Raw genomic sequence first — 19,309 nt, 5'->3', positions numbered from 1 at the left:
CGGTTCCACCTACTTGTGCAGCCAGCCTAGGACCTGCAGTGGGAGTGGGAGTGGTGATGTCCCTCCTATAATTTGTACCTATCTACCCTTGAGTGGAGTGTGTTGTGTTGGCCCTCTTTTGTTTCCTAGAGTTTCTACACATGGTAAAAACCTAGTGCAAAAGATAGGATTAGGCTGGGTTCAGCATGGAGGAAGAGCAACTTAGGTCAAGGTTGCCACCACCTCATCTAAACAAATGGAGGAGGAAGAGCAATAAATAGAGAGAAGTTCAAAGTGGCAAGCAACTCTTCTGTGCGGGGGCAGTTAGAACAAGTATAGCAAGCCCAAAGGAAGAGAAGCTCAAGTTGCATTCAAACACCTCTTTCCACACAAAAAAAGATGCCCTCTGAGCAAGTTTTCTATCTCATCATCTTGAGGGATGCACTCTTTATATGCTACCTATGAGCAAAGGGTTTAAGAAAACCCCACCCCCTATTTATGAAAATTATATGGTAATTATGACTCCCTTCTCACACTTATAAAAGATGTATTGAAAAAAAAATTCAGCCCCTATTTTACACATAAGGTTTTCTATGGTTCTTTAAAAATACACTATGCCTGATCCTTTAAAAATACACTATGCCTAATCTGTTGCGTAGTAACACTCTCCTTTCTGTTTATTTCCATTAATCTATAACAATATACCTTCATGGAATACTTCTTGTATGGTGTGGCAGATCATGCAGGGTATGTGGCAGCCTCTTGTTGTGATTTGCTCTGTATGGGATGGTTATTGGTAGTGGTGTCGGTCTGTGCGATTCTGTGGCTCGGATTGAGCACGAATCTCTTTGTAATATTTTGTTCTCAAAACAATACACGCATCCACCTATTGTGGGTTTTTCTTTTAGAAAAAAGGTTTAAATAACCCTGGCACCACATATGCAAGGCATACTAGTTAGGTAATCCTTGATGATAGCATGTGACTACATATAAACTAGATTTGATTTATGTGAAAAGGGTTTATGTTTTTTAATATCAAAAACTAATTTTTAATTACGTGCCTATAATCCTAAAATTCTGTGGCAAATCATTAATATTGTGTTCACAATGTTGGCATATAATGTATTCATCAAACTCTTTATTTATGTATTTCAATGGAGATATATAGACTTGACAAAGAGAATTTATGTCCCTCTCCATCCAATACATCTCTATATTTCTCCTTTCGCTTCCCCCTTCCCTCCTTAAGTGAAACTTCTATCCCAACCTCTTTACTTATAAGTTTAAAAGGGTAAATTATTGGGCCATATTTGTTTATGGGAAAATTACCAAAATACCCCTCTAATTTGAGGAAATTCTCAAAATACCCCCCATATTTTGTCATAAATTTTCAAAATGCCCTTCAAATTTTCCAAAATTCCCAAAATACCCCTAGTTGTGAGAAATTTCTCGAAAAATAAATTTTTTTTGTAGGTGTTCACAAGAAGAGTGATTGTTCATTGTACAAGATGCTAAAACTACAATTTGAGTTGGTTACGTAGGCTTTGAAGATGAATTGCTTCATTGTTTTGAAACATAATTGCCTTTTTTGCGATGGTAACTGGTGACAAATTACATGATGAGCAATCAAAAATGGATCTCAATTGTCAAAAACGATGAAGATTAGAAATCCTTGAACAATCCAACCAAAATAGATACAAGGGTATTTTGGGAATTTTTGAAATTTGAGGGGTATTTTGGGAATTTCCTCAAATTAGAGGGGTATTTTGGTAATTTTCCCTATGTTTATTTAGCTTTTTGAATAACCCCCCTTTCTTGCACTTAACAATCTCTATCTTTATCGAAAATGCCTTTGTTAGCTTTGAACGCCACATCATAGCCTTTCCATTATGGTCAGTTGACGTAGATATCTCCAACAAGTCTTGAACTCAAGAGTTGTTACTCAAGAGGGAATTGGGATAACAAAACTACCCCACTTGGGTGATAGGTTATTCTAGTTTCATCTTCTTATTCACACCTAGACACATACCCATGAGAAACGAGGTTTTTAACGTCGTAGTTTTGAACGGATCTCAAAGATCTAACTGAGAGAGAGAGAGAGAGAGAGAGAGAGAGAGAGAGAGAGAGAGAGAGAGAGAGAGAGAGAGAGAGAGAGAGACCGACCTTGCTGTTGCTTCTGTGTGTACACATGTGGGAGAGAACTCAGAGAGGATGGGTTTCAAACAAGGAATGATGTTTCTTGCAAAGCTGAGGAGCAAGTCGAGAACTAGTGTAGCTCTACAATAGCAATCATTCACGAGGAAGAATTTCAGTTCCGATCACGTAAAGATGCCTTAACTTTCATATCCATATGAGAACATTTTTAGGGAAGGCATATCTACCATATTATCAAACATCACTATTTGCAATATTTTCACATGCTTGTAGACTTGAAAAGGAAGTTGATAGGTGCACAACAAAAAATACATGGGAGGAAAGAAATTGAGCTCTCTAACTACACGTGTTTGCGTCATCGAAAGCACTTTTCTTGTCAAATATCCATCTCCACCACCAAGAGCATAATCTACACCACTGAAATACTGGAGAGTGTAGCACACCTACAAAATACTCAAAAATATGACATATGAAAGAAGAAACCAACAAACGTTGGTAAGGGGGAAGAGAGAACACACCTAGCACACACAATGTTTCCCTCTCTATAGCCCAGGGATTCCACTGCACCCCTATCCACACATAATCATACAGAGAGACACACACTTTTCTCAAACGAACTCGCAAGTACACCCAAATCAATGTGCATACACTCGTGCAAATCACAATCTACACACACCCATAAACACATCAATTTCTTCTTTCCCTTGCACACAATCACCTCTCTCTTTCTCTCTCTCTCTCTCTCTCTCTCTCTCTCTCTCTTTCCACATCACATCCTCGGGGGGCACACCTGCCTACACACACCCGGAAAGACCGCACAACAAAGTAGAAGAGAAGAGAGGGGAGGGAGAACAACACTGAAAGCAACACAACCGAAGCTTGCTTCTTCTTCAATTGATGGGCTATGGTGGAGCATACAACAATCAATGCTCTCTCCTTCTCTGTTCTATATGTCGCCCTCCAAAATACAACAGACTACGAAAACTTAAATATCTGCTAATCGGTGCAGAATTTGTCAATGTGCGTGAGACGCAAAAATGCTCAAGACGCTGTTTTTCCTGTCTCTAGTGGCCAGTTTCTACAAAAAAACCAGTTTTGCAAAAACTTTACAGACTGAGACGAGAGGTGTGAAGTCTCTCACACACTTTCCTTTCTTCCACTGACCACATGTCTTCCTCTACCCAAGTTGCCTTACATGTCCTAAGAGCCTTTTCCCATGTAAAAACCTTTTCTTCAAGCATGAGATATCTCCCCTTAGGTCTTCAAAACCACATAAAACATACACTTCTAGGATCTCCTTGCTTGTAATGGACCTTCGTACTTGCTTTATCACCCATGCCTGCACCTGTAAGCACACACATAATTGTTTGCGTCCTCTGCTGGGGTCGACACACTTTGACTGCACCAACGTGCATACTTGGAGACTGGTGTGTACACGCTATCCTACAACAAACATAAGAAGAGAGAGGAAGAGAGCAAAGAAGAGACATATAAAGTGTGCTTTGCAGACCTCCTAGATGTATGTAAGAGAGGAGAAGAGTGACATAAGACTGGCCAATGCTACCCCCCCTCCCAACATGGGTCCCTTAATGAACCCACGTGACCATATTTATTAGTTAGAGAAAAACTGCAAAAATACAGAGAGTATGTTTTTAAACAGAAGTGTCTCTGTTATTAATAACCAACAAAAGAGTAAAGCAACAAATGTGCATACTTGGAGACTGGTGTGCACATGCTATCCTATAAGGGACATAAGGAGGGAGAGGAAGAGAGCAAAGAAGAAACAAAGAAAGTGTGCTATGCGGACCTCCTAGAGGCATCTAAGAGAGGGGAAGAGCGACTGGCCAATGCTACACCCCCCCGCATGGGTTCCTTAATGAACTCATATGACATATTTATTAGTTAGAGAAAAGCTACAAAAATAGAGAGAGTATGTTTATAAATAGTGGTGTCTCTGTTATTATAACATAGTGTTATCCATGTGCATCTAACATCATCCATTAGATTTTGAGAGAATCCAATGATAGAGATCAGTTTCACGTATCGACCATACAATAAACTTATATTAGTGTACCATAAGTAAATGCCATAACAATTGCGTTGCTACAAGTGTTAAGTAAGAGTTTCTTGAGTTGGTTGCCTTGCCCACGGTTAACTTGCATCACTTGTGTTGTGCACAAGAACTATCCTTGTTTTGGCTAAGTGACCTTGATCATTCAATTTGAAGTCTAAACATTTGCTGCTGGACAAGTTCATTCTGCACTACAAGTTGATTTTCAGGTTGGGTACACACGGTTTAGGTTGAGCTTATGTGAACCAACCGAATGTGTTGCCCGATGTTTTGCAATTCACACTAGAAAGGGTTCAAGCAATGCCTGGTTAGGCCACCCAAGGGATGGGAATCCACCTTTCCACCTAGTGAACGAGTAAGGTCAATACAAACTACGATTGGCAAGGTGAGTTACGATAGGACGACGACATGGCAGATTGCTTTCCTTCAGATGGAAAGCGTCACATGAAGATCCATAGTTTAAACTCTCTCTTTGAAGTAGCTTCTGAAGAGCACCAGTCTCGAAGCCCCCATGCTTCCTATGCGTTGTAAACGCCTCGTGAGACGGGGCTCTCATTTGCTTACATGTGGGTGGCAAAATATAGATTTGACTCCCTCTGCCTTTGAAAAGCAACCACCTTGTAGGCCTAAGTTATTCAATTAAGCACGACATGGTGTAGTAGTGCACGTCTTGAAACACCCTCCTCAACGTTGAACCTTTTCTGCGCCTTCCGACTGACCTCTCTCTCCTCCTCTCTTCTCTCTGTGAGCAGAGAGCGAGGATACGCGCTAGCTCGCTCTCTCTCTCTCTCTCTCTCTCTCTCTCTCTCTCTCGCGACTTTTGTACGAGTTGCTGAATTATACACAGAAGCAGAGAAGGGGCAGATATGCTGCCCAATTTGATTCACAGGCGGCCAGAGGAGGAGGAGGGGGCTCTTCCAAGCGATTCCTATCGTCCTAAGCGTAGCAAGCCTTCTGGGCGCATGGCTTCCGCCCTTGATTATGTCCTGCGCGAGCAGCGCCCACTCTTTGTCCTGGTCGGCATTGCAATCGCCACAACGCTCTTCCTTCTCAACCCGCATCTTCTTCACCAACAGCCCTCCCTAATGCATCAAAGTGCTCTGCGTCAACACCAATCTGGTCACGAGGAGAGGCAGCTTCTCCAAAAGCAGAGCTTTATCTCTACAAAGATCCCTAGCCTTCATAGCCAAGGGTTTAGCCCTGGCGCAAAAATCCCACTTGGACTAAAGCGCAAAGCTTTGCGTGTGCTTGTCACTGGGGGTGCAGGTTTTGTTGGCAGTCATCTTGTAGATCGCCTCATCTCACGGGGAGACAGTGTAATTGTCGTGGACAATTTTTTCACAGGCCGTAAGGAGAATGTGATGCATCATTTTTCTAATCCACAATTTGAGCTCATACGACATGATGTCGTGGAGCCACTACTTTTGGAGGTCGATCAGATCTACCATCTTGCGTGCCCTGCTTCACCTGTTCACTATAAGCACAACCCTGTCAAGACAATCATATCCTTTCTTTTCATGGTTCCAATGTTTTTGGTTTTGAATTGTCTGAAAGGGTCAAGCTGCTGCCTGAGTAGTTGCATTTGTATGCTGGAGAAACTGCATTCATGTTGTTATTGCTTGAGTCAAATCTCACATTCTCTGCTTCGAGGGTATGCATTTTTTATATTTTCCAAGTCTATTTCCTCGTATAAGTACCTAAATTGTCATGATTTGTAAACTATGTTTTCTAAGTGAGCCCATTTGCTGCTTATTCTGTGCTGAAGACTGTGTTAATTCTTAACGTTCTTGAGCACAAGACAAATGTAGTTGGCACTCTCAACATGCTTGGACTTGCAAAGAGGGTGGGTGCCCGTTTCCTACTCACAAGTACGAGCGAAGTTTATGGAGATCCATTAGAACACCCACAGCGAGAGTCATACTGGGGCAATGTAAACCCTATAGGTATTGTTGGTGCATTGTATCTTTGGTCTTCATGACTATTTCAAAGGTACCATATGTTCAATAATTTTCTTATGTTAGGAGTTCGAAGTTGTTACGACGAAGGGAAGCGAACCGCAGAGACTCTTACGATGGATTATCACAGGGGTGCAGATGTTGAGGTACTGTTACTACTATTTTTTGTGATGGCTGTTTTTTTTTTTTTGCATGCGGACTTTGATTGAAAATCTCAATTTGATAACAAATGTTCATCGAAGTGAATATGAATGACATGTAAAGTTTGACCATAACCAGAAGGCTATCTTAGAACATGTCAGATGCATGCACCGTATGGAACAAAGTTATTGTTCCCTTACATAGTGATCTCCATATAAAATTTGAGTCATTGCTTAGCATATTACTGAGCTAGATCTGACAATGTTGTGAGAGAAGCCACACCCTCTCACCATGATTCTCTACGTTTACTTCCATTTCGGGTAAAGTTGTGATTATTTGAAAGAATTGAGATACCTCTAACAGCTCTTCAGATCTAGGACCATGTTGGAACAATCTGCCAGACGTCAGATTTCAGATTTGTGTGTGCAACGTTTGTTTCACAAGTGTTCGATACTCGAGCATTTTCAAGATGAGGCGGCTAAAGGTTTTACTGTGTGATCTTGTGGTTTCCTCTATCAAATAATAGGCAAGTTGTTGGATCTCACAAAGTGCCTAAGAAAGAGACCTATGAGTGACTTTAACCCTTACGTGTAACTCCATATAGTTCTTTATTGATCAATACGCAAGTTCTTGTTGAATCGCACACAAGTGCTTAAGAAAGAGACCGATGAGTGTCTTTTTCCTTAAGTGCACTCTATGTATGATGTAATACGTATTCTTGCAGTTTCAAGCCAGCCAGCAGTTTTGAGCATTGTAGGGTGGACTGATTTTCAGCCCAGTCCATCCGTCCTTTGTTGAGGAGGGTGGAGATCTTCTTATGGGAGGGTGCTTGCAACCTTTATCCCAGTTTGCACCTATTTACGTAGGATTTACTTTTGATTGGACCCATAGCATCTAGGGTACGGGATGGGATGTATAATACGGAGCATATAATGCACGCATTAGATATATTTTTTTGCGGGAAAAAAAGAAAGATGCTGTTTTTCAAAATTATATTTTCTTACAGATATTGAACGTAGGTAACCCACTTGAATTTTTAGTTTGCACATAATTTGATTGAAAGTTAAAATGTTTAAAGATTAAAGTACATTTAAAATTGAATGCTCAAGACTCGAGAGAGAGATTTACCTCTTTGCCATTCCCAATGAATTAAAAAACATCCAAAAAGACTGTAGGCTCTAGAAAGGTCACAAAACATGAGGGCTCGTATATAATTCATGATATCTCACATAATAGAAGTCCTTGCCTCCAACTTTTAAAAGGAAACTTGATGCCACCAACTCTCAAGATTGGGAAGTGCTTATGAATGGAGTATTGGAGACCTATGACCTTTTCTTGACGATCAATGATGGCATTCGTCGATCGGAGGCTCCCAAGGACCATAAGTTGTCTACCAAGGAGTTGGACAAGCTTGAGAAGTATCAATTCTCATGGGAACGGGTGAATGATCAAAACTGTTTCCTTATTTGCTTGAAATGTATTTGGGAGTCACTTCGAAGTGTTGGCCTTGCCTATGGCGGTTTATTTTATTAAGTATTGTCTTGTGGATGACTACCATAGTCTATACCTTGCACTTTGTTTAAAGGTGAATTTGTGCTTATGTTTAGGATTCATCTAGGTATATTTTTTAGTCCTACAGTGAACTTGCATACTTTGCATTGTGAAGTTTTCATTTGAGTTCCGACCAATTGATATTGTGTTTATACGTTCTACCTTTTGTGGTACATATGCTTTATATCGGCTACCTTATTTTTGTGCTAAGTTTTCCTATTTAATGCTTTTTTTAGTGCTAGACTTCATTATGGTCGAGTCTGCCTTGCATCTCTAAAGTTATGATAGAAACTCAGTACGCAGATGTTTGTATTCATTTATTCTCGTGCGAGTGTGGGAGCATATATTAGCACCTAGTTTTATACTTACTATTGGGCAGTGACGACGTTAGCGAGGATTTTGTTCAATACTATGCATGATGGAGTTGATAGTTATATTGAGTTGTGGATGACTACCATGAGTCTATGCCTTGCACATTCATTTAAAGCTTATCTAGGTATATTTTTCTAGTCGTATAGCGGACATGCGGACTTTACATTGTAAAGTTTACATCCAAGTCAGCACATGTCAGCGCATTTCGCGGAATGTCCGTACAGTTGCCACGTTAGCATGTCAGCGCGTTTTTCGGGATTCCGTACATCTGTCCACGTTAGCCTTTTCGGGATTGCCACATCATCCATAGTAACAGGGAATGGCCGTTTTCATGTCTCCGTTCCCCGTTCCCATTCCAAGTTCCCGTTCCGAATCCCCGTTGCGTGTTTCAAACGTGAGTACCTGTAACAGGGAATGGCATTTTGTTCCGTGTTCCCGTTCCCGTTCCACGTTCCCGTTCCGTTTTCTCGTTCCTGGTGACTATGACATCATCACTTTGTGACATACCCCCCTCTTGAAAGAATTATAATCGCCCTTGATTACACCTGCAAAGTCAAACATAAGCTGTAAACCAGTTCAATAGACACTGTGTTGCGATCATGTCCATAGATTCTCAAGACCGAAATGCTGCAGTTATTCGTCTTTCAAACCTGCACTCAAACACAATTACATGAGTGAGCACTCAAAAATCAGATTCATTTTCGGGAATTCCAATTTCAAAGTTCACAAATCACACACTTAGTTCATATTGAACAAAGTGTTTCAATCATTTAGTCTAGTCATCTCATCCGTCCAGAAGTCTTGATGCACCTAGATCCCTGTGTAGCTATCTCATCCCTCGGGAACTCTTGATGCGCTCACCCTAGTATCCAGTTATCTCAGTCATATGGGAATCTTGATGCATTAGAATCTTATTTGATCATTCAGCATTCCTCATGCGTCATCATCCATTCATTCAAATTTCAAAACAAAATTCATCATTCTTATCGTGAATGGACGGATTCATTCCTGAGCTACCGTCGCTCTCGATTGCTTTTATATGCAAATTCCTCACCATCTCATCCTCGATTTCACGTGCAAAACAGACAAAATTTCAAGGAGATCGCTCACCTTGTTGCAAAAGAGTGGATGTCTAGCTCCATGCTTCCCACTGCTTACAAATGCGAGTTCCTCGGTTCTATTACCTGTTATCTGTACACAAATAACAAGATCTTCCAAAAACATTAATTTTGCACATGCTGATTTTTTTTGCAGAAACCCTAATTTCAAAAAATGTTGGATATAAAATCCATTCGTATCCGTGTGTAGAGCTTGTTGAGAGGATTAACTTTGCCTTCTGTTGCATATTCAAATTCTCAATTGTCGAAGAGATTTTTAAAAGTCTTTGCAACACAGAAAAGCGTCAAAAAGCATGGTTTTAAAGCTTTTTCGTGCAAAAACGAACTCCTTTTTCTCTTGCAAGTGATCTTGAATTCAGACAAAGCGATGAAGATGGGAGCGGACCCAATGCGCAATGAAGTAAGGATGGGAGTCGCTAATAAGTCCGAGGTCGGGCCGCGAAGATTCTTTAATAATTTTTTTTGTGAAATCCCTTAGCGTTGTCTTGCTCTGTCTGCTCTTTAGTAAGACCAGAGCGCTTTCAAGAAAGCATACGCCTGAAGCTCTAATACCACTGTAACGGACTTGGACTCTCCAAGTCGTTAATCTGATACGACACACGAGAGAATCAATTAAAACACTTCACAAACTTTATCACAGTTAAATAGAATTGACATGGCCCGACGTAGTTCCGTGCCCAGAGGTATTGGCCTCAAAATTCGGCGCCCTTTCGGTATTTATTTTTATATTAATGCTTGAACAAAGTTACTCCCGCGGGCTCTCTCTGCTCAGATGCTCGTCAGCGAATTGAGAGGAAGAGTGGCCCTAGGTTCATATTTAAAGGCCCATGGCCTCTGTACATGAAAAGCTTCAAACTCAAAAGCTATTGGCCCAACAGTAGTCAACGAAAAACGTGGAGATCTGTGCGTTGCTATGTCAGCACCTGTGAGGGCATTTTGCGGAAGGTCCGTACAACTGCAAGGTCAGCATGTTTTTTGGGATTCCGTACAACTGTCCACGTTAGCCTTTCCGGGAGTGCCACGTCATCCCTTTGTGACACTTCGTATGCCTATATGCTGAACTGACTATATTGTGCAAGAGAGGGTATGTAATTACGACTTGCGTGAACATGCACGTCCTACTAGAGGCTCACTAAGTGCCAGGCTAGGTCCTAAGCTAAACTAAAGACTGATGCTAGACTGTTGCAGTAGCTTGTCCACGTGGCTCAATTGCAGTGCGTACGTGACAATATGCAACATATATATACATATATTGATGGTTCCTTTCTCAAAATAAGAGAGATAGAGAGAGTGTGTAATCGCTTCCGACAAGAAATTGGATGGAAATACAGAGAGAACTACAATCTACAAATTCTTTGTCAGTGTAAGTGATGCCCAAGGCCTAGAGGACTTGCAACAATAGCGGGTCCCCCCCCCAACAAGGCTTTTCCTAGTGCTAGCAATTTACTTAAAAACAAAGAAAAAGTGCTTCTATGAATGCTGATTTTAAATTCACCAAAATCTAGCGCATGCGCGTGTACACACACACACACACACACACACACACACACACACACACACACAGAGGGGGGGGGGGGGGGGTGGGGTGGTCCAACCCACCCTCTCAAGGCCCCCCCACAGAGTTTCCGATGTTATATTCGCTTTAGATTTCATAAATGGAATGTACATCAATGCAGTGCCTCAATGCAAGTGTAATTACTTTCGGCGAGTGACCGGACGGAAACAAAGAGATAACTGCAAAGTTCACACTTGACAATACTTTAACACTTGAGAACACTTAAATAATTGAGAGGGACGACACGATTCGTCGGAGTTCCGAGTCGAGACGTGTTGGCCCCAAAGACTAGCGCCCCTTTCGGTCAAAGTACAACTCCCAAGGGTCCGATTCTCTCCGAGACTCTATGTCCAGATGCCCTCGAGGAATGACCCTTGGGCACTTATAAAGAGTACAAGCGATGCCAAAAGCATAGCGCCAAAAGATGTAATCCTAAAAGCACTTGAAATCAAGAGCATCTGTACCAAAAACTGGCGATAAAAGCTGCCCCAAAATAGCCAAGGCGATTTGCGGATATCCGTACAATTGCCACGTGGCCGCATGTCAACACAAATTACAGAAAAGTCCGTACAATCGGCCACGTCAGCATGTCAGCATAATTTGCGGGCTGTCCCGTATTGCAGTTGCCACGTCATGACTTTTTACGCAATTTTTGGTGTGTGTGTGTCCCTAGTTTTAGGCCGGTTTTTGCGAAACTCCGTCAAGTTAGTCCACGACCCGAAGGCCTCTCAGGTGTCCTAACATCCCACAGATGGCTTTCAGATGCAACTACCTCTGGAGAAAACTGATCACAACACAAAGGATTCCGGCTTTGACCAAGAGATTGGCATGGACCACCTTTCTAGGGGGAGTGAGTTTGGGGTGGGCCCAACGAACACATTGATCGGATGCGCCTATGACCTCAATGCAAAAACCCTAACCCCTAAAACCCATCACAGCAAGACTCGGCGATACTTGAATGGATGATGTACCCGTGGTAACTCTTTGAAATGAAGCATCTCTGGGGCTGATTTGATGCACCTTTGTAATCGAGTTCGATTTGGGTTGCAGATGGCCACCGTGATGAAGATCTGGGGCTGATTTGCACACCTGATTTGCAAGGATTTAAGAGCTAAATTCTAGCTGCTAAAACACAGATCTGAGACACTGAAAACGCAGAAAATCTCACGTTAACGCAGGCTGAAAATGGCAGTTGATGCGGCAACGGATGGGCAGCAGCTAGGGATTAATCCCAGAGCAATGGGGTGCCAAGTCAAGAAGGACAATAGGCTGCAAATGTGTTGTCAAAGGGCTGCAGATGGGAGTGTCAGAAATTTGGAAATGCCAACTGTGGGAAGGGGGCGATCTGCTGAAAACACCAGGGGTGGAGGGTGGCGACTCACAAAGAGAAAAAGCTAGGAGTCTTCATGCAATGGGGGTGCTAGAGAATGATTGAGAGCCTAGAGCCCGAGGGCATGTGTGCCTTTATACTGCTAGAGTAGGCCTTATGTACTTTCTTGACCCTTGGTTAGGCAATGACTTTGATTTGACTTAAAAATAAATCATTAAAATTCACCTTTAAATCTCATGGCGATGCATAGCTTCTGGGTGAAATCGCAACATATCTCTCAACTCAAGAATCCATTTGTTTAGGAAATTGGCCCAATAGGTTCCTCTAACCTCAATCTACATGCTCGTGTTGGTGGATGCCCACCGGATGCGTAACAACACCCATCAAACACGTGTACAAGCCATTTATGCAAGAGGGTTCCAAAACTTGGAAAGATTATATATATGATGGGCTCGTCTAGACATGCAGAATCTGCAAACAAGCTCACAAAATTTCCGGAACTAAATTCCTTATACCCTGTAGACAAACTTCGACTCCGAAGACGTAGTAGCCTGTCCCACACATAGAGCCATGTGCACATGACAAGGATTGTTCATCGTGTAGTTAGGTTTCATTATGGTTGAGTCGGCCTTGCATCTCTAGAGTTATGACAGCAACTCAGTACGTAGATCTTTGGATTGATGTACGCTCATCAGGGAAGTTTCTGTAAGCTGTACGAATACCCATATTGTACTGATACACCGTACTCTATGACCATATGGTACAACACACCGTACAACATTAAGTAACCTCGAAAGATTTTTTAAATGAAAAACACACTGTACTTATACAAACATTATGATATAAATTGTGTTGCTCTGTATGTTTTCATATGAAAACTGTACCGTACTTTACTGTACAACTGTATGATGGCAACCCTGATGCTCATGACACGTGTATGTGTGTCTACACCACGTTGGAATCACATGTCACAAAAAGCTCTAAGTAAAGAATGTGAAGGAGGTGATGTCACCTCCATCAGGACAAGATTGAGTAAACATTACTCCACACAGCGCTAGAAGCCGACTTACTATAAATGTCCCATGACCGAGGATCACAAAGATGAACAATCTATATACCTAGATGAATCCAGGATAAGCCCAAATTTAAAGGCAAGTGCAAGGTATAGCCTCACGATAGTCATCCATAAGACAATATACCTTCAGCTTCATCATGCATAATATTGACTAAATACTACGACATCCCCACTAAGATAGTCAATGACCAATAGTGGCTGTAGAACTAGGTAACCAATTTATGCTTCCACAACCGATGGAGCTCTAGTGTGTATGGTTGTCACAGGCTTCAAGAACTTGGCGGACATCGGTGGCAGTTTTTGGGTACCATTTACGTTGGTTTGCTAGATTCCTTATCACTTTTATACCATGGGAACTTTTAGGCTATATTTGTCTATTGGATCCTGCCTTCTCCTTGATGAGCTAGGGAGCCAATTCTTAAATTTTCCCGAGCATGCATGCTTGACAGTGACTCTCGAGCATAATTCTGGCTGATCAGTGTAAAACCTTAGTTGTATACGGTTAGGACGAGAAAGACTGAGTGGAAGGAGCTAGGGGCCTTGGCTTGTTTTGACGAGATTGTACTGGCCTCTCGTGAAAATGTTGGCTATGTTTTTCTTTTATGTTTCTTATGCCACCACTGTAAAGTTTTTTCCCTTCAAATTTACAAGCTTGCAATACAGGTTCGCATTGCTCGCATTTTCAATACTTATGGCCCAAGGATGTGTATAGACGATGGACGGGTTGTTAGCAACTTTGTTGCCCAGGTTTGCACTCTGCTTATTGCTAATTTCTAGTCAAGTGCGGGTTTTGAGTTCTAACTTCATGTTGGGCCATTCATTACTTTTCAGGCTTTACGAAAAGAGCCCATGACTGTTTATGGCGATGGCAAGCAAACCAGAAGCTTTCAATTTGTTTCTGATCTTGTAAGCACATTTTTTTCTCCTTTGAGCTGCTCATGTTTTGGAATTACCTGGTGTGAAAAATCCATTGAGATTATAATTTGGCGATTGATACATACATTCTTTCTGTTTCTTGTAATTTTTGCCTGATGGAACCTCTTTGTCTTCAAGGTGGAGGGCTTGATACGCCTAATGGAGGGTGAACACATTGGTCCGTTTAATCTCGGAAACCCTGGAGAATTCACAATGCTGGAGCTGGCTGAGGTGAGCTATAGAACTGCTTTCATACCTCTTTCTTAGTCAAGTGTTGAAAAGAAAAGCTGGGAGGACCTCCCGGCTACATAGACCGCCTATGGACATGAGTCCGACTGACCACCCGACCATAGCCACCATCCGGCAGCACCCCCTACCTGGGGATAGCATCCAAGGACATAGGCGGTCTAGGTAGCCGGGAGATCCACAAGTCGGACTAAGTAGCCACGAGATCATCCCTTTTATTCGTATGAAGTGTATTCAGCTTGGCTCATTGCTATTCATTTAGAAAAGAGTGAGCGAGAGCATGGGTTTGGCAGATTATCTGAATGTCGGGCTCTTGTGTGCAGGTCGTCAAAGAAGTTATTGACCCAAATGCGAGGATACAGTTCCGAAAGAACACAGAAGATGATCCACATAAGAGGAAACCAGACATCTCAAAAGCTAAGAACTTGCTAGGATGGGAGCCCAAAATTCCCTTGAGAGAAGGCCTTCCTATGATGGTGGAGGATTTCCGACGACGGGTATTTCAAGATACGAAGGAGGTTGTCAAGGGTGAGGATACCATTCTAGCTTAGGCATTTCAATATAATCAACCTAGATGCTTTACCTCAATTGAATGCCTCTCGAGCCAAGAGGTTGAAAGCCAATATTTTTTTCCCAGGTTTTTTAATAGCATATTCAATCAAAGGAGGGGGTTTACTCCCATTTTCGAGCATTTTCACTATGTATAATAGTTATTGAGCTTTTGACAAGTTTAGTAAGACTTGCGAATGTAAATAGTCTAATCCTGCGCTGTGCCCAAGTTCTACTTTTTAGGATGATTTGCTGACATTTGTTCAAGTCAGTGCATGAACACGTTATTTTCTAAACAATGTGCACCAAAAACTTCTTTTATCTTCAGTTTGATAGTTAGTTCTCGTTACCACAGTGGAGCATCAAGGATGTTGGGGGGGTGAATCCATAGGCATGGTTATGTTGTTGTTCACGGGCAGCCTGGTTCATTGTTGCTCTTAGGCCCATGTCACACACGTTCGCCTGTACGTGTGTGCAAATGAGGTGGCAAAAGAAGATTGGTGGGCGTTTCCGTCAGAGTGCGAAGGCATCCGGGATGAACCCCTCGCCCATTGTGAAAAAGCAGCGGACATGCACAGGAAATGCGCGCGAGTGGATATGAGCTGCGCACATAACAGTTGACTGCGTTCAGCCTTCGCCAGTACACTATGTTTGATTGGTGACTGACAAGTTGGAAAGTTTATACATATCTTGACGTCCGCCTGTGTGTGACACTACAGGCGCCCACACATGCGCTTTTTGAGCTTGTCCGGTGCCCGTGTGTGACACGTACCTTAGGCACCACCACTACATAGTGCAACATAGTCATTGAGTGCACGAGTTCTTACTCCTAGAATGGAGTATCAAGGACATTTGTGGGGGGGGGGATGCAGGCTTTTCTGGAATTCATGTTATTGTACAATTAGGCATGTTGATGTTGATGCTCAAGGGCCACCCGGTTCGTTGATGCTTGTAGGCACCTCCGCCACATAGTTCGACATACTGATATAAGTCCTTATGTCATGGTCAAGCTTTTTGTATCCGCAAACACTCTGGTGCTGCCTTCGTATTTAAGGTGTAGGGAAAGGTTACTGTCAATTTAGTGAAGTAAAAACTACGATGGCATGGTGATTGGAGGGAAGCTGGGAGCCATGGCAGGAGCAGTTTTTTTACCGGGGAAAGGTCACTAAACGACCTTCCCGGCTATCGAGATCCGAAGGAGGGGGGCCAAAGAATGATGCCTAACCACCTCCTGCAGCACATGACAATCAACATTGATTGGTTGAGCATACATTTGCACACAATTACAGCAAATTTTTTATTACATGCGTTGACTAGCCAAAGATCCAGCGGTTAAAGCAGTAGATTAAACTGCAGCATTTAGGTAAGTTACAGAGAGCTGACTTCAAGCGGCGGCCCACTTCTCTAAAAAAACCATTTTTCTTAGCCTGGTTTTTTAAGGTCAAGCTAACGTTACATCTAAGGTATGTGTTAGTCTAAAATGCCCAAATTTTAAGCTTGGAAATTAAAGGCCGATGCAGGGCTTTTCACTTTTAGCTTTAAGGTACAAATTCGGTTCATCCTCCGTCAAGGGCATTTAAGAGATGGGCTCCTTGAAAGTAGAAAAGCTACTAATACTCTCTGTTTTTCCTTGTGTCAAGAGGTTCTCTTTTTGGCTAATGAGAATTTGAAAGGGACGGACTCTCCCTAGCTACATGGTTTGCTTTTACACAATTTCAGTAAAGCATAGTTTGTGTTAAACTTAAAGTGACCGCAAATTAACAATATTTTTACATCTTTTCTAGCAATATTAGCTAGCTCTTAAACCTTAAGTTTGCATTAATACGAAAGAAATTTCCACTTGCAACATCAATACCCATGACCTTTACTTTCATGTCCTAAGCTATGCCCAAACACCTCGCCTTGGTATGAATTGTCAGTGATCCTCATGCGCACATTTGACTTGGCCACCTTTTAGCACTTGCATCTCTCATAGCAGCCTTTGTCATAACACATATGTTAGCACCACCGTCTATGTAGGTCTGCACCTACATCTTCTTTTCAATGAGGGCATCAATGAGAGGAGGCACATCAATGGGATTCTCTATCCCGAATGCCACATTCTACATCACATGCACAACTTCCCTAGCACGTGGAAGTCTAGTACAAACATTGGTAAACCATTGTCTCCTCAACCTGGGGTTTAGTGCCAACAATTGATTAAAGGTCGTATTTGCTTTTTGACCCTTAACATAACTCACAAGATCATATTCAGAATGGCCGCATCCAAATTGAGATGTGTTTGCCTTATCCTATGGTATCTTCTCCTTTTGTTAGATTCTATTTGCTCTTTACTTACATCCACTTTCTCTTTTCCTTTGTGGCTTCTAGTTTCCCGTTCCATTGCCGTCTCTCTTTTTCTATGAGCCCTTCTATTGGCCAACACGTCCACATCTTGTTTGTCAACCCCAGTATTAACCCTAGGAATTCCCTCACTACCTGGCGAGGTATGCGATGTTGGATTGTCAATTGAATGCTCTTTTGGACCATTGAATGGCCCCTGTCCTCTACCTATGTCAAATAGTGGATACATACCTCCTCTTTCCTTGAGTGGGTGTGGGAATCAGGAGCATAATGTCCCTCTTCTCTGCAATTGTACCATCAATTAGGCAAGGGCTTAGGTCTGCCTCTTCCTTCTCTTGGCTGACCTCTGTCCATCACACTTAAATGAATTTCTTATTGAACAATACGTACCCATTGTTGTGGAATTGTTGCTATACCTTGGTTTGCTTGATTTTCCATTTGAACTTCATCTCGCAGACTTTGCGGTTGAACAAAAACCACCGCTCCATAGCTCAATACTCACTACTCTCTACAACAAAAACAAGTTCAAGTATACATAGGACCGTGGAGGCTAAGATCTCCATGATCCAAGAAACTTAGCCGCTTCCTTGATCATCATTTGTTGTTCTCCTCTTCAAAGCATCAACGACTAAATATAAGAATATAGCAAAGAAAATAACTGGAACCCTTAGGGATTTGATCATGAGTTTGACAAGAAGAAGATCCATTGCATAGCAATTCGTATACTAGTAGAGGCTCCTAAATTTTTAAACAGTCTAAGAAAAATCCCATCAGATGACTTCAGTAATCTCATAATTAGCTTTGATTTTCTTTTACAAAGTTGTAGATCTTGAAAAAAGCTAAATTTTTATTAAAAAATATTTTGTAATCCAACCTTGTACAAGGGAGTTATGCCCGATTTAGTGAAATCTAGGATTTTCCCTCTCTTTTTAAAAGTAGTAACTTTGAATTTCTAGGAGGAGGTGGAAGAGTCCACAACATGGGAGTATGAATGCGGAGGTTTAGCCTCTTTTGGGATTGTTGAAGAGGCATATGCACTTACTAGGCCCTCATACCCATCTCCATGCCCTTCTACCCACTTTGCCTCCAATTCCAACCCACCGTGAGCAACATTTTGTTGTTTTGAGTCTTGTAAAGTTCTTCTGAGATCTTAATTTTCCATGCATTTATAAAGTGGCATTCGTCTTTTGGATCTTTTTTGGCCATGAGTGCACTTCCTTGCATGCCTCATCGTCCTTCAACATGTGCTTTCTCTCTCTGCAATATAGTCATTTCTTGAGAGAGAGAGGCCATAGTAAATCCTTTTTTAAAAAAAATTAAATTTTGATGATACACTAGGAATAGCAGAGGAGTCATCGACCCTCTTGATGTGTGGGCATCAATTAGGCCGCTTCCAGCCTAGCATTGTTATGGCCCTAAGGATATGAGATGGCAAAGCCATCCACTGTGGTTGGAAGGATTTGCAACCACATGGATGGGACTATAGCCTTTTTAATAAATAGAATAGAAGATTTATGCAAAAATTAGAATGGCTGCCTGAGGAATTTTCAATATCCTATTCTTCTTTTGATTGGTAGAGTGATTTTTTGTTTTTCACTGAAAGGTAAAAGTGCCTCCGAAGCACACTGAAGCTTTCAAAAATGGGGCCAATAGACAATGCATCTCCTAGTGTTCCTTCAAGTAAGGCTTATCATCTCCTAGTTTTGGTGGACATATTTTCCTCAAGCAAGGCTTATCATCTCCTAGTTTTGGTGGACATTTTTCACTCAAGTTAGAGTTCGAAGTATTGAACATTGTTGGGCACGAGTGTGTCGCAACTTACGATTGTGCAGCTTTAAGATGAAAAATGCCTAGGAAAATGAATATGCACCCCTTTCGATCAAAGAGGGGGTGCTTTTAATAAGAAAATATATGGCTCTCTTTTCCCTTGAAAGAAACTTGAATCCAAAAGTGCA

The 19,309-nt window shown here is 41.9% G+C and overlaps 1 protein-coding gene across 1 annotated transcript; it reads left to right on the top strand.

The window, feature by feature from the left end:
* Positions 1-4,856: 4,856 nt before the first annotated feature.
* LOC147418849 (UDP-glucuronic acid decarboxylase 2-like) lies at positions 4,857-15,338 on the top strand. Its single transcript, XM_086505220.1, has 8 exons — positions 4,857-5,707; positions 6,001-6,147; positions 6,226-6,305; positions 13,965-14,048; positions 14,133-14,207; positions 14,355-14,447; positions 14,786-14,990; positions 15,100-15,338. Exons 1-8 carry the CDS (start codon positions 5,071-5,073, stop codon positions 15,177-15,179), a joined length of 1,401 nt encoding a protein of 466 aa, XP_086361346.1. The 5' UTR covers positions 4,857-5,070; the 3' UTR covers positions 15,180-15,338.
* Positions 15,339-19,309: the final 3,971 nt, after the last annotated feature.

Source organism: Adiantum capillus-veneris, chromosome 29 (assembly GCF_014529385.1).
Source record: "Adiantum capillus-veneris isolate H3 chromosome 29, ASM1452938v2, whole genome shotgun sequence".
Lineage (NCBI taxonomy): Eukaryota > Viridiplantae > Streptophyta > Polypodiopsida > Polypodiales > Pteridaceae > Adiantum > Adiantum capillus-veneris.
The sequence above is the reverse complement of the archived record's forward strand: the minus strand, read 5'-3'. Positions and strand labels throughout refer to the sequence as shown.

Coding starts and splice junctions, on each gene's coding strand:
- LOC147418849 (XM_086505220.1), top strand. CDS start 5,071: ATGCTGCCCAATTTGATTCACAGGCGGCCAGAGGAGGAGGAGGGGGCT. Junction 5,708..6,000: donor CAACCCTGTCAAGACAATCA/TATCCTTTCTTT, acceptor TTCTTGAGCACA/AGACAAATGTAGTTGGCACT. Junction 6,306..13,964: donor ACAGGGGTGCAGATGTTGAG/GTACTGTTACTA, acceptor CTTGCAATACAG/GTTCGCATTGCTCGCATTTT.